The sequence below is a fragment of the Entelurus aequoreus genome, linkage group LG20, assembly GCF_033978785.1.
Source record: "Entelurus aequoreus isolate RoL-2023_Sb linkage group LG20, RoL_Eaeq_v1.1, whole genome shotgun sequence".
Lineage (NCBI taxonomy): Eukaryota > Metazoa > Chordata > Actinopteri > Syngnathiformes > Syngnathidae > Entelurus > Entelurus aequoreus.
The window spans coordinates 23,705,520-23,718,660 of NC_084750.1; the positions used below are offsets into that span (position 1 = coordinate 23,705,520).

The 13,141-nt window shown below is 35.2% G+C and overlaps 1 protein-coding gene across 1 annotated transcript in view; it reads left to right on the forward strand.

The window, feature by feature from the left end:
• LOC133636411 (thrombospondin type-1 domain-containing protein 4-like) overlaps positions 1-13,141 on the forward strand; it is a gene marked incomplete at its 5' end in the record, with an annotated part of 128,602 nt that overhangs the window by 79,540 nt on the left and 35,921 nt on the right. The window contains 3 exons of the mRNA XM_062030403.1: positions 5,253-5,392; positions 8,688-8,892; positions 12,942-13,126. Coding sequence (XP_061886387.1) covers positions 5,253-5,392; positions 8,688-8,892; positions 12,942-13,126 — 530 coding nt within the window. The remainder of the gene's footprint in view (positions 1-5,252; positions 5,393-8,687; positions 8,893-12,941; positions 13,127-13,141) is intronic.

Genomic DNA, 13,141 nt, shown 5'->3' on the forward strand with positions numbered 1-13,141 from the left:
GGTGATTTAACCCCCAATTCCAACCCTTGATGCTGAGTGCCAAACAGGGATGTAATGGGTCCCATTTTTAGAGTCTTTGGTATGACTCGTTTTTTTACATCACTTTCTTTTTTACATCACATCACATATATTTACATCAATGAGGTGTTCCTCAAGGCGCCCCTTTGAGTCTTCTCCTTATTTTCCGTAATGTGATTTATGTCATTCAGGTGTAGGGCTGCAACAACTAATCGATTAAATCGATTAAAATCGATTATTAAAATAGTTGCCGATTAATTTAGTCATCAATTCGTTGGATCTATGCTATGCGCATGCCCAGAGGTTTTTTTCTTTCTTTTTTTTTTGTAATTAAACATTTATTTATTTATTTATTTTTTTAATAAATCTTTATTTACTGCAACATTTACAAACAGCTGAGAAACAATAATCAAAATAAGTATGGTGCCAGTATGCTGTTTTTTTTCAATAAAATACTGGATATTATAGAAATGTAGTTTGTCTCTTTTATCCGATTATTAATCGATCAATCGAAGTAATAATCGACAGATTAATCGATTATCAAATTAATCGTTAGTTGCAGCCCTAGTCAGGTGTTCTGATGCATTAAGTAGTCATTTGTTCAATTGCTTTCGTCATACACTGCAAAAAGTCAATGTTCAAAAACAAGGAAAGAAAATACAAAAATTAGGGGTATTTTACTTGAACTAAGCAAAATTATCTGCTAATAGAACAAGAAAATTTGGCTTGTCAAGACTTTCCAAAGCAAGTAAAATTAGCTAACCTCAATGAACCCCAAAATACCTTAAAATAAGTATATTCTCACTAATACCAGGTGCACTTTTCTTGATAGAAAAAACAAATATGAGACCTTTTTGCTCAATATGTTGAAAAATATTCTTAAATTAAGTAAATGCTAGTGCCATTATCTTGACATAATAATATGCGCTCTGCATTACATTTCTTGAAACCAGCAAACTTATACTAAAAACCAGTTTATTTTTCTTAAGGGAAAGGCAACAAGGTAACCGCTTGTTACTCTCGGGGTCTACTAGCCGCTCAGGCAAAAAAAAAGCATTTTCCCATCGATAACATGACATCATCGCGCCAAGTGCGTGCTCTTTCAGTCAATTAGTGCGCAAGGAATATATATATATATATATATATATATATATATATATATATATATATATATATATATATATATATATATATATATATATATATATATATATATATATATACTGTATGTATATATATATTTACAGCCCGGCCCCCGGCCAATTTTTTTCCAATTGTAATTTTGAAGAATTTATCTGAATGTGCATGAACTATTTCTGTTCAAAATTGTTTGAAATGTCAAATGTCGAATGTTTAAAATAGTAACTGTCAGTTTACTGTACTGTGCCAACTGTACTACTATAAGAGTCATTTTTTTCCTATTGTTTCATTGAAAATAAAACTGCAAAGTCCATTTGGCTGTCATCTGTTTTAATTATGAGACTCAATTGTGTCAAAGTCATGATTTTTTATTTCATGCTTGAAGTAAGAAATTATTACTTTGAAAAAGTAGTTTTATACTTGTGAGTGTTGATGACACAGCTTTGCAACAGTTGATATTGTAGTTTCAAGCATGTTTTACTCAATATACACTACCGTTCAAAAGTTTGGGGTCACCCAAACAATTTCGTGGAATAGCCTTCATTTCTAAGAACAAGAATAGACTGTCGAGTTTCAGATGAAAGTTCTCTTTTTCTGGCCATTTTGAGCGTTTAATTGACCCCACAAATGTGATGCTCCAGAAACTCAATCTGCTCAAAGGAAGGTCAGTTTTGTAGCTTCTGTAACGAGCTAAACTGTTTTCAGATGTGAGAACATGATTGCACAAGGGTTTTCTAATCATCAATTAGCCTTCTGAGCCAATGAGCAAAAACATTGTACTGTTAGAACACTGGACTGGAGTGATAGTTGCTGGAAATGGGCCTCTATACACCTATGTAGATATTGCACCAAAAACCAGACATTTGCAGCTAGAATAGTCATTTACCACATTAGCAATGTATAGAGTGTATTTCTTTAAAGTTAAGACTAGTTTAAAGTCATCTTCATTGAAAAGTACAGTGCTTTTCCTTCAAAAATAAGGACATTTCAATGTGACCCCAAACTTTTGAACAGTAGTGTAGGTCATAAAATCTCAGCAACAAGCTGTAATATCTTACTGAGATCATTTAGGACCAAAACACTTAAAACAAGTAAAACACTCTAACATAAAATCTGCTTAGTGAGAAGAATTATCTTATCAGACAGAAAATAAGCAAATATCACCCTTATTTGAGATATTTAATCTTACTTAGATTTCAGTTTTTGCAGTGTACTAGTGGTGTTCCTCAAGGTTCCATCTTAGGTCCTCTCTTTATCATCTTTTGGGCTCTTCGACTAGTGGCCCGCGAGTTCAGTTCAAAAAACTTGTGAGAGACTCCACTTTTTGCTGCAAATTTTGAAAAACACCAGAGTTTGACTGGCAGAGCGCTCCTGTAACTCAGACTAAATAAAAAGACCAAAATCAAATGTCTACTGTAAAGGACACTGGTTTTTCGAATCTACAAAATAACACTAAGAGGGAAGGGAGACGTACGGCCCCCCAGTCCTTAGCTTTCTGGGAATATCCTTGGTTTAGCATTTAATAACATACTTGGATTGGTTTGAGCATCTTTAATGTCCAAAATGTACTAAAGTGGCCCCCATTACACTTCCATTTCTGCAGCCTTCATAGACAAAGGTTTGGACCCTCCTGTTTTTAAGCATTAACATTTGATACTGTATGTTCCTACAGCATTGAGCATGTGATTTTTTTTTTAAATACCATAACATGTCAGACATTTCTCAAGCAGGACAACTATTACTCCCCTGTGAGATATCAGTGCTCTCTACTCTCTTTGCCTGCTGAAAGACATACTTTCTCCTCGGGTTCCTCCCTCTTCATCCGTGCTGTCATTAATGTAGGTTTCACTGTGACGCATGAGCCCACTGGCCTCCTCTCATAAATCTCACCGTTCCTCCCGCTTGCATTAGTCTGGCAGGCATGTGTTGGCCTGTGCAGGCGGGAGTGGAGGGCTTGCCCGTGCACTTTGGTGCTGTCAGGGCCTTCATTTCTTGTCCACGTGGAAACGTGTCCACCTCTCTTCCATTAGGAAGAAACTCAAGACACTAGGATGCTGAAGCAGATGAGAGAGTGTGTGTGTGTGCGTGTGTGTGTGTATACATACACATACAGTCGTGGTCAAAAGTTTACATACACTTGTAAAAAACATAATGTCATGGCTGTCTTGAGTTTCCAATAATTTCTACAACTCTTATTTTTTTGTGATAGAGTGATTGGAGCACATACTTGTTGGTCACAAAAAGCATTCATGAAGTTTGGTTCTTTTACCTGCTGCTTGTTTGATTACATGAATGTGCAGTAAATGAGTGTCTCCGTGGTGAGAGCTGCGGAGTGCATGCAAAAACCTCATTTAAATAAGGTGGTCTGCACCACTTAAGAATAGCACGTGCAATGTTAGTACATCGTACGCAGCACAACCGCTCATAGTACACACAATTTTATAGATTGCACATGTATGAAGGTTAATTTGTTTTTATTACGAAAGCTTTTTTATGTAACTGAATTTTTTTGCCTCTGAATTTTATGAACAGAATTTTTGTACATCAAATTACGCTGACAATGTCATTGAAAAAAAGTGTTAGCAAAATGCGTGTGTTTAAAAATTAAGCATTTAAAATTTCTGTGTTTCAAAATTCGGTGTATAAAAATTCAGTGTATAAAAAAATCAGTGTAAAAAATTACACTGAATTTTCATGCGCCCACTCATAGTACACGCAATTTTATAGATGGCACATGTATGGAGGTTCATTTATGTAACTGAATTTTTTGCGTTAAAATTTTGTGAACTGAAATTTTTGTACATCAAATTATACTGACAATTAAATAAAATAAAAAAAGTCTCAGCAAAATGCGTGTGTTTAAAAATTCAGTGCAAAAAAATTCAATGTGTAAGAATTTAGAATAAAAAAATCTGTGTAAAAAAATTCAGTGTATAACAATTCAGTGTAAGAAAGTTACAGAACAAAATTATTTTATCAAAAAATTCAGTGTTATAGAATTACACTAAATTGTTATACGCCTACTCATAGTACACGCAATTGTATAGATTGCACATGTATGGAGGTTAATTTGTGTCTTTATTACGAAAGGTTTTTTTGACACTGAATTTATGTAACTGAATGTTTTGCGTTTAAATTTTGTCAACTGAAATTTTTGTGCATCAAATTATGCTGACAATTTAATAGAAAAAAAGTGTTAGCAAAATGCGTGCGTTTGAAAATTATGTGTTTTAAAATTCATTGTGTTAAAATTCAGTGTATAAAAATTCAGTGTAAAAAAAATCATTGTATAAAAATACAGTGTAAAAAAGGTATAGAAAAATGTCAGTGTTCTAAAATTCAGTGCAAAAAAATTCAATGTATAAAAATGTTGTGTAAAAAAATTCAGTGTATAAAAATTCAGTGTAAGAAAGTCACAGAAAAAAAATATTTTATAAAAATACAGTGTAAAAAAATTACACTGAGTTTTTATACGCCCACTCATAGTACACGCAATTTTATAGAGTTCACATGTATGGAGGTTAATTTTTGTCTTTATTATGAAAGCTTTTGTTGACACTGAATTTATGTAACTGAATGTTATGCGTTTATATTTTGTGAACTGATTTTCTTTACATCAAATTATGCCCACAATTTCATTGAATTTTTTTTTTTAGCAAAATGCATGTTTGTTTAAAAATTACGTTTTTTAAAATTCAGTGTTAAAAAAATTAAGTGTAAAAAAAATTCTGTTAAATAAATTCAGTGTAAAAAAATTCACTGAATTCTTATACACCCAGTTTATTAACACTAAATTTATATGCACTATTTTTTTTTTTTCACTGAAATTGCCAGCATAACTTGATGTAAAAAATATTCAGGTCACAAAATAAAAATGCAAAAAATTCAGTTGCATGAATTCAGTGTCAAAAAAAGCTTTTGTATTCATGAACCTTCATATGTGTGCTGTTTACCCCGTGGTATTTGGATCTCAGTAAATCAGGCCCAAAGTACTTTGGTTGTCTGAGCTGCTGAAGACACATGCGCACATCCAGGAGATGTTAAAGATAAATACTGCCATCTTCAATGATCTGGTGTCATGTGATGTGTTCCAGTGGGTCCAGACAAGCAGTGCGAGCTCACCTGCAGACCGGCAGGCTATCGCTTCTACGTCCGTCAGGCCGAGCAGGTGCGAGACGGGACGCCTTGCTTCAACGTCACCTCCAACGATGTTTGCGTGGAAGGGCGATGTCTAGTGAGTAGATTGTAATCCTTCTTTCTTATGTACATCATCTAACTTATTTATTTCACATAATACGGTGTGGTCACTTTTTGGATAGAAAGGTAGAAATGCATTTTCCCAAAAGATTTTCACAATCTCAACACATTTGAAGTTAATGTACATTTGTTAGTGTCAAAGGGGCATGTTTAGATCATGGTGGTCCAAACTTTTTGACTTGGGGGGGCCGCATTGGGTTAAAAAAGTTTGGCCCGGGGCCGAAAGCAAGTAAAGTAACTATATATATATATATATATATATATATATATATATATCTATATATATATATATATATATATATATATATATACAAACCCCAAAACCAGTGAAGTTGGCACGTTGTGTTAATTGTAAATAAAAACAAAATACAATGATTTGCAAATTCTTTTAAATCTATATTCAATTGAATAGACTGCAAAGACAAGATATTTAATGTTCTAACTGGAAAACATTGTTATTTTTTGCAAATAATAGCTCATTTGGATTTGATGCCTGCAACATGTTCCAAAAAAGCTGGCACAAGTGGCAAAAAAGACTGAGAAAGTTGAGGAATGCTCATCAAACACTTATTTGGAACATCCCACAGGTGAACAGGCTCATTGGGAACAGGTGGATGCCATGATTGGGTATAAAAGCAGCTTCCATGAAATGCTCAGTCATTCACAAACAAGGGTGGGGCGAGGGGTCAGTACTTTGTGAACAAATGCGTGAGCAAATTGTTTAAGAACATTTCTCAACCAGCTATTGCAAGGAATTTAGGAATTTCACCATCTACGGTCCGTGATATCATCAAAAGGTGACATCAGTGTGTAAAGGATATCACCACATGGGCTCAGGAACTCTTAAAAAAAACACTGTCAGTAACTACAGTTTGTTGCTACATCTGTAAGTGCAAGTTAAAACTTTACTATCCAAAGGTACATACAGGTTTTGGAGCAACATATGTTGCCATCCAAGCAACGTTATGGTTGGGCGCCCCTGCTTATTTCAGCAAGACGATACCAAGCCACGTGTTACAACAGCGTGGCTTCATAGTAAAAGAGTGAGGGTACTAGACTGGCCTGCCTGTAGTCCAGACCTGTCTCCCATTGGAAATGTGTGGCGCAATATGAAGCCTAAAATACCACAACGGAGACCCCCGGACTGTTGAACAACTTAAGCTGTACATCAATCAAGAATGGGAAAGAATTCCACCTGAAAATTCTCAAAAATTGGTCTCCTCAGTTCCCAAACGTTTACTGAGTGTTGTTAAAAGGAAAGGTCATGTAACACAGTGGTAAAAATGCCAACTTTTTTGCAATGTGTTGCTGCCATTAAATACTAAGTTAATGATTATTTGCAAAAAAATAATTAAGTTTCTCAGTTAGAAAATGAAATATCTTGTCTTTGCAGTCTATTCAATTGAATATAAGTTAAAAAGGATTTGCAAATAATTGTATTCTGTCTTTATTTACAAATTACACAACGTGCCAACTTCACTGGTTTTAGTTTTTTTTGTCTATTATGTTCGATATTTCTCTAGTGTTGTTTATCTAATATTGTAGTATAATATTCCCTCCTGCACACACATACTCTACCGTTTAAAAGTTTGGGGTCACCCAAACAATTTTGTGGAATAGCCTTCATTTCTAAGAACAAGAATAGACTGTCGAGTTTCAGATGAAAGTTCTCTTTTTCTGGCCATTTTGAGCGTTTAATTGAGCCCACAAATGTGATGCTCCAGAAACTCAATCTGCTCAAAGGAAGGTCAGTTTTGTAGCTTCTGTAACGAGCTAAACTGTTTTCAGATGTGTGAACATGATTGCACAAGGGTTTTCTAATCATCAATTAGCCTTCTGAGCCAATGAGCAAACACATTGTACCATTAGAACACTGGAGTGATAGTTGCTGGAAATGGGCCTCTATACACCTTTGTAGATATTTCACCAAAAACCAGACATTTGCAGCTAGAATAGTCATTTACCACATTAGCAATGTATAGAGTGTATTTCTTTAAAGTTAAGACTAGTTTAAAGTTATCTTCATTGAAAAGTACAGTGCTTTTCCTTAAAAAATAAGGACATTTCAATGTGACCCCAAACTTTTGAACGGTAGTGTATACCTGTAATACTGGTTAAATTTTTTATTTATTTTTTATTTCCAACCTCCTAAGTTTTTTGTTGGATCAATTCTGTACAAAGCAGTAGTTCTTAACCATGTTGGAGGTACCGAAACCCCACCAGTTTCATGTGCGCATTCCCCGAACCCTTCTTTAGTGAAAAATAAAATGTGTTTTTTTTTTCAAAGTTATATGTTTTTGGTAACACTTTAGTATGGGGAACATATTCTAAGTAACAAAGACTTCATTTAGAGTTATTTGGTTAGGGTTAGAGGGTTAGGGCCAGGGTTAGAGGGTTAGGGTTATAATAAGGCCATGCCGAATAAGGCATTATTAAGTACTTAATAATGACTAGTTAAGCGCCAATATGTTACTAATTTGCATGTTAATAAGCAACTAATTAATGGTGAATATGTTCTCCATACTAAAGTGTTACCATGTTTTTTTACTGGTGCACAAAATGAACCGTACATGAACATCACCTTGTTCAAACAACAAAACCAACACAGTGCATAAACTCACAACAAATTACACACCTGCAAATCAGTGTGACTTCTGCTGTTGCCGTATCCGTAATACGCCGATAGGGAGAAGTTTTTATTTACACGATGAGTCTGGTGTGTCCTGACCTCCGCCAAACCCCTGAGCCCGACTCACCGAACCCCTGAGCCCGACTCACCGAACCCCTAGGGTTCGATCAAACCCAGGTTAAGAACCACTGGTATAGAGTATATTTTTCCTTTTACAAACATTTTTTAACACAGATTTCAACATCCAGGCCTGTGAAAATCCCTCCAAAATGTTCACGTGCTTTGGTAACATCATTTTTGTTGGACACAATATCCCAATTTTGCCTCATTAGATCATTTTAAGTGCACTGATAGTTTTCTCTGTCCTTACTCGCGTGATTTATCCTGCAGTTTATGTCACAGATGATAAAAAGTGATTGTTTGTGATTTAAACGAGTCATAAAAACCCTGGATTGGTTTAAAATGTCTGCTCCCAGAAAGCAGACTCCTTTCGCCCTCGTCCGACCTTTACATTTCTGGCAGCGCTCCGGCTCGTAAGGTTGAGATTTACGCAGCGAGCAGTGACCTAAACTCTGACAATAGATGCTTTGTTCCTGTTTTTACCATCCAACTCCCATCTATTCGTCTTCCTTGTCTTTGGCAGACCGAGGGCTGCGACGGCACTCTGGGCTCCGGCTCTGTGATGGACAAATGTGGGGTCTGCGGTGGGCGGGACTCCTCCTGTCAAAGGGTGACGGGCAGCTTCCATAATGTCACGGTTCCCCTTGGTTACCACAAGATCCTGGACATCCCGGCCGGAGCCACCTTCATTAACATCACAGAGAGACGAGCCAGCCCGAACTACCTGGGTGAGCCGCCCTCGTCTTTCTTTCAGGCGTCAACGGGGCTCGCCGGCCGTCCCCTGAAAGACGGAGTCGTCCCGTATTTAGAAACAAAAGTACACGTTCCGTATTAACTTGCCAGGGGACGCATTCTTATTAGCGTGAGATTAAAAAACTGCAAAATATCAACAGATTCTTTAAGCACTTTATGACACTGCACTTTATGATAGTAACACTACATTTTATGTTCGTGAAGTGATGTTATCACTTTGTGATATTGACACTACACTTTATGACAGGGACACTACACTTTATGATAGTGACACTACACTTTATGATAGTGACACTACACTTCATTATAGTAACACTGCACTTCAATATATTGACACTACACTTTATGATAGTGACACTGCACTTTATGATATTGACACTACACTTTATGATAGTGACACTACACTTCATGATAGTAATACTACACTTCAATATATTGACACTACACTTTATGATCGTGACATTACACTTTATGATAGTGATATTACACTTCATGATACTAACACTACACTTCATGATATTGACACTACACTTTATGATAGTGACACTACACTTTATGATAGTGACACTACACTTTATGATAGTGACACTACACTTTATGATAGTGACACTACACTTCATGATATTGACACTACATTTTATGATAGTGACACTACACTTTATGATAGTGACACTACACTTTATGATAGTGAAACTACACTTCATGATAGTAACACTACACTTCATGATATTGACAATACACTTTATGATAGTGACACTACACTTCATGATAGTAACACTACACTTCAATATATTGACACTACACTTTATGATCGTGACATTACACTTTATGATAGTGATATTACACTTCATGATACTAACACTACATTTCATGATATTGACTACATGTTATGATAGTGACACTACACTTCATGTTAGTAACACTACACTTCATGATATTGACACTACACTTAATTTTAGTGACACTACACTTCATGATATTGACACTACACTTAATTTTAGTGACACTACACTTTATGATAGTGACACTACACTTCATGATATTGACACTACACTTTATGATAGTGACACTACACTTCATGATAGTAACACTACACTTCATGATATTGACACTACACTTTATGATAGTGACATTACACTTTATGATAGTGATATTACACTTCATGATACTAACACTACACTTCATGATATTGACTCTACACTTTATGATAGTGACACTACACTTCATGGTAGTAACACTACACTTCATGATATTGACACTACACTTAATTTTAGTGACACTACAATTTATGATAGTGGCACTACACTTCATGATATTGCACTACACTTTATGATAGTGACACTACACTTTATGATAGTGACACTACACTTTATGATAGTGAAACTACACTTCATGATAGTAACACTACACTTCATGATATTGACACTACACTTTATGATAGTGACACTACACTTCATGATAGTAACACTACACTTCAATATAATGACACTACACTTTATAATCGTGACATTACACTTTATGATAGTGATGTTACACTTCATGATACTAACACTACACTTCATATTATTGACTACATGTTATGATAGTGACACTACACTTCATGTTAGTAACACTACACTTCATGATATTGACACTACACTTAATTTTAGTGACACTACACTTTATGATAGTGACACTACACTTCATGATAGTAACACTACACTTCATGATATTGACACTACACTTTATGATAGTGACATTACACTTTATGATAGTGATATTACACTTCATGATAATAACACTACACTTCATGATATTGACTCTACACTTTATGATAGTGACACTACACTTCATGGTAGTAACACTACACTTCATGATATTGACACTACACTTAATTTTAGTGACACTACACTTTATGATAGTGGCACTACACTTCATGATATTGACACTACACTTTATGATAGTGACACTACACTTTATGATAGTGAAACTACATTTCATGATAGTAACACTACACTTCATGATATTAACACTATACTTTGATAGTGACATTACACTTTATGATAGTGACATTACACTTCATGATACTAACACTACTCTTCATGATATTGACACTACATTTTATGATAGTGACACTACACTTCATGATACTAACACTACACTTCATGATATTGACACTACACTTTATGATAGTGACACTACACTTAATGATACTAACACTACACTTCATGATATTGACATTACACTTTGTGATACTGACACTACACTTCATGATATTGGCACTACACTTTATGATAGTGACATTACACTTCATGATACTAACACTACACTTCATGATATTGACACTACACTTTATTATAGTGACACTACACTTTATGATAGTGACATTACACTTCATGATACTAACACTACACTTCATTATATTGACAATACACTTTATGATAGTGACACTACACTTTATGATAGTAACATTACACTTCATGATACTAACACTACACTTCATGATATTGACACTACACTTTATGATAGTGATACTACACTTCATGATACTAACACTACACTTCATCATATTGACACTACACTTTGTGATACTGATACTACACTTCATGATATTGGCACTACACTTTATGATAGTGACATTACACTTCATGATACTAACACTACACTTCATGATATTGACACTACACTTTATTATAGTGACACTACAATTTATGATAGTAACATTACACTTCATGATACTAACACTACACTTCATGATATTGACACTACACTTTATGATAGTAACATTACACTTCATGATAGTGACACTACACTTTATGATAGTAACATTACACTTCATGATGTTGACACTACACTTCATGATATTGACACTACACTTTATGATAGTAACATTACACTTCATGATATTGACACTACACTTCATGATATTGACACTACACTTTATGACTGACACTACACTTTATGATAGTGACACTACACTTCATAATATTGACACTACACTTTATGATAGTAACATTACACTTCATGATATTGACACTACACTTCATGATATTGACACTACACTTCATGATATTGACACTACACTTTATGACTGACACTACACTTTAAGATAGTGACACTACACTTCATGATATTGACACTACACTTTATGATATTGATACTACACTTTATGACAGTGACACTACACTTTATGATAGTGACACTACACTTCATGATATTGACACTACACTTTATGACAGTGACACTACACTTTATAATAATGACACTACACTTTATGATAGTGACACTACACTTCATGATAGTGACACTACAAGGGTCTCCAACAGATATCTGGTGATTCAGTAATCCACCAAATAATATTTGCCTCAACTCTTAGTGTTTATTCTGACTTATAGTTAATGATACATTATCACAAAACAGCATAAAGACAATGACCACAGTGCTTAAGTGAACGTGGATTTTGTCAAAAGTAAAGAAATGTTTAGAAAAAAGTTATCATAGAGCTGCACACTGAATTTGTTTTATTTTATTTTCATTTATATTTTATTAAAAATATATATTTTATATTTAAAATTGTGTTATTTCGTCCTAAAATGTCATTATTCAACCATTTTTTTGCCATGTATCTGCATTATTTCAAAACCATTTATTTAAATTGTTGTTGGAGTCAAATAGTATACAAAATGTGTAAAGATTGTCAGTCATCAGGTCTTGTAATAAAGTTTGTGTCGATGGCTCTTCTGAAACGTCTTCACCAAACAAGCAGAATCCAGCTTCGTCCATTCAGCCTCTGAGGATATTAAAACACTCCTTTCACACAAATAAAAAAAGACAAAAAAATGTCAACCAGCCCTGCTAGGTGTACCTTATTTGTCTGTCAGGCACTTGGCAACATTATGTTGCTGGCCTGTGAGTTTCTTTTTTCAAGGCCAGATTCTAAACTTCTGTTCCGATTGCATGTGCGTTGTGTTTGCTAACACGACCAAGTGTCGTGACTAATGCGTTTTACTGGATCTGACACGCTTCTTCACCCTTTTTCCTGCAGCCATGAGGAGTGGAACTGGAGCTTCTGTTGTGAACGGGCGCTGGGCTGTGGACCCTCCGGGGGAATACCAAGCTGGGGGGACTACCTTCACATACGCCCGACCGAGGGTGCAGGCGGAGGGGGAGGAAGAGAAAGGAGAGTCCCTGAAGGCCCCGGGACCCACCAGCACTCAGCTCCAGCTCTATGTGAGTAGACCCCGC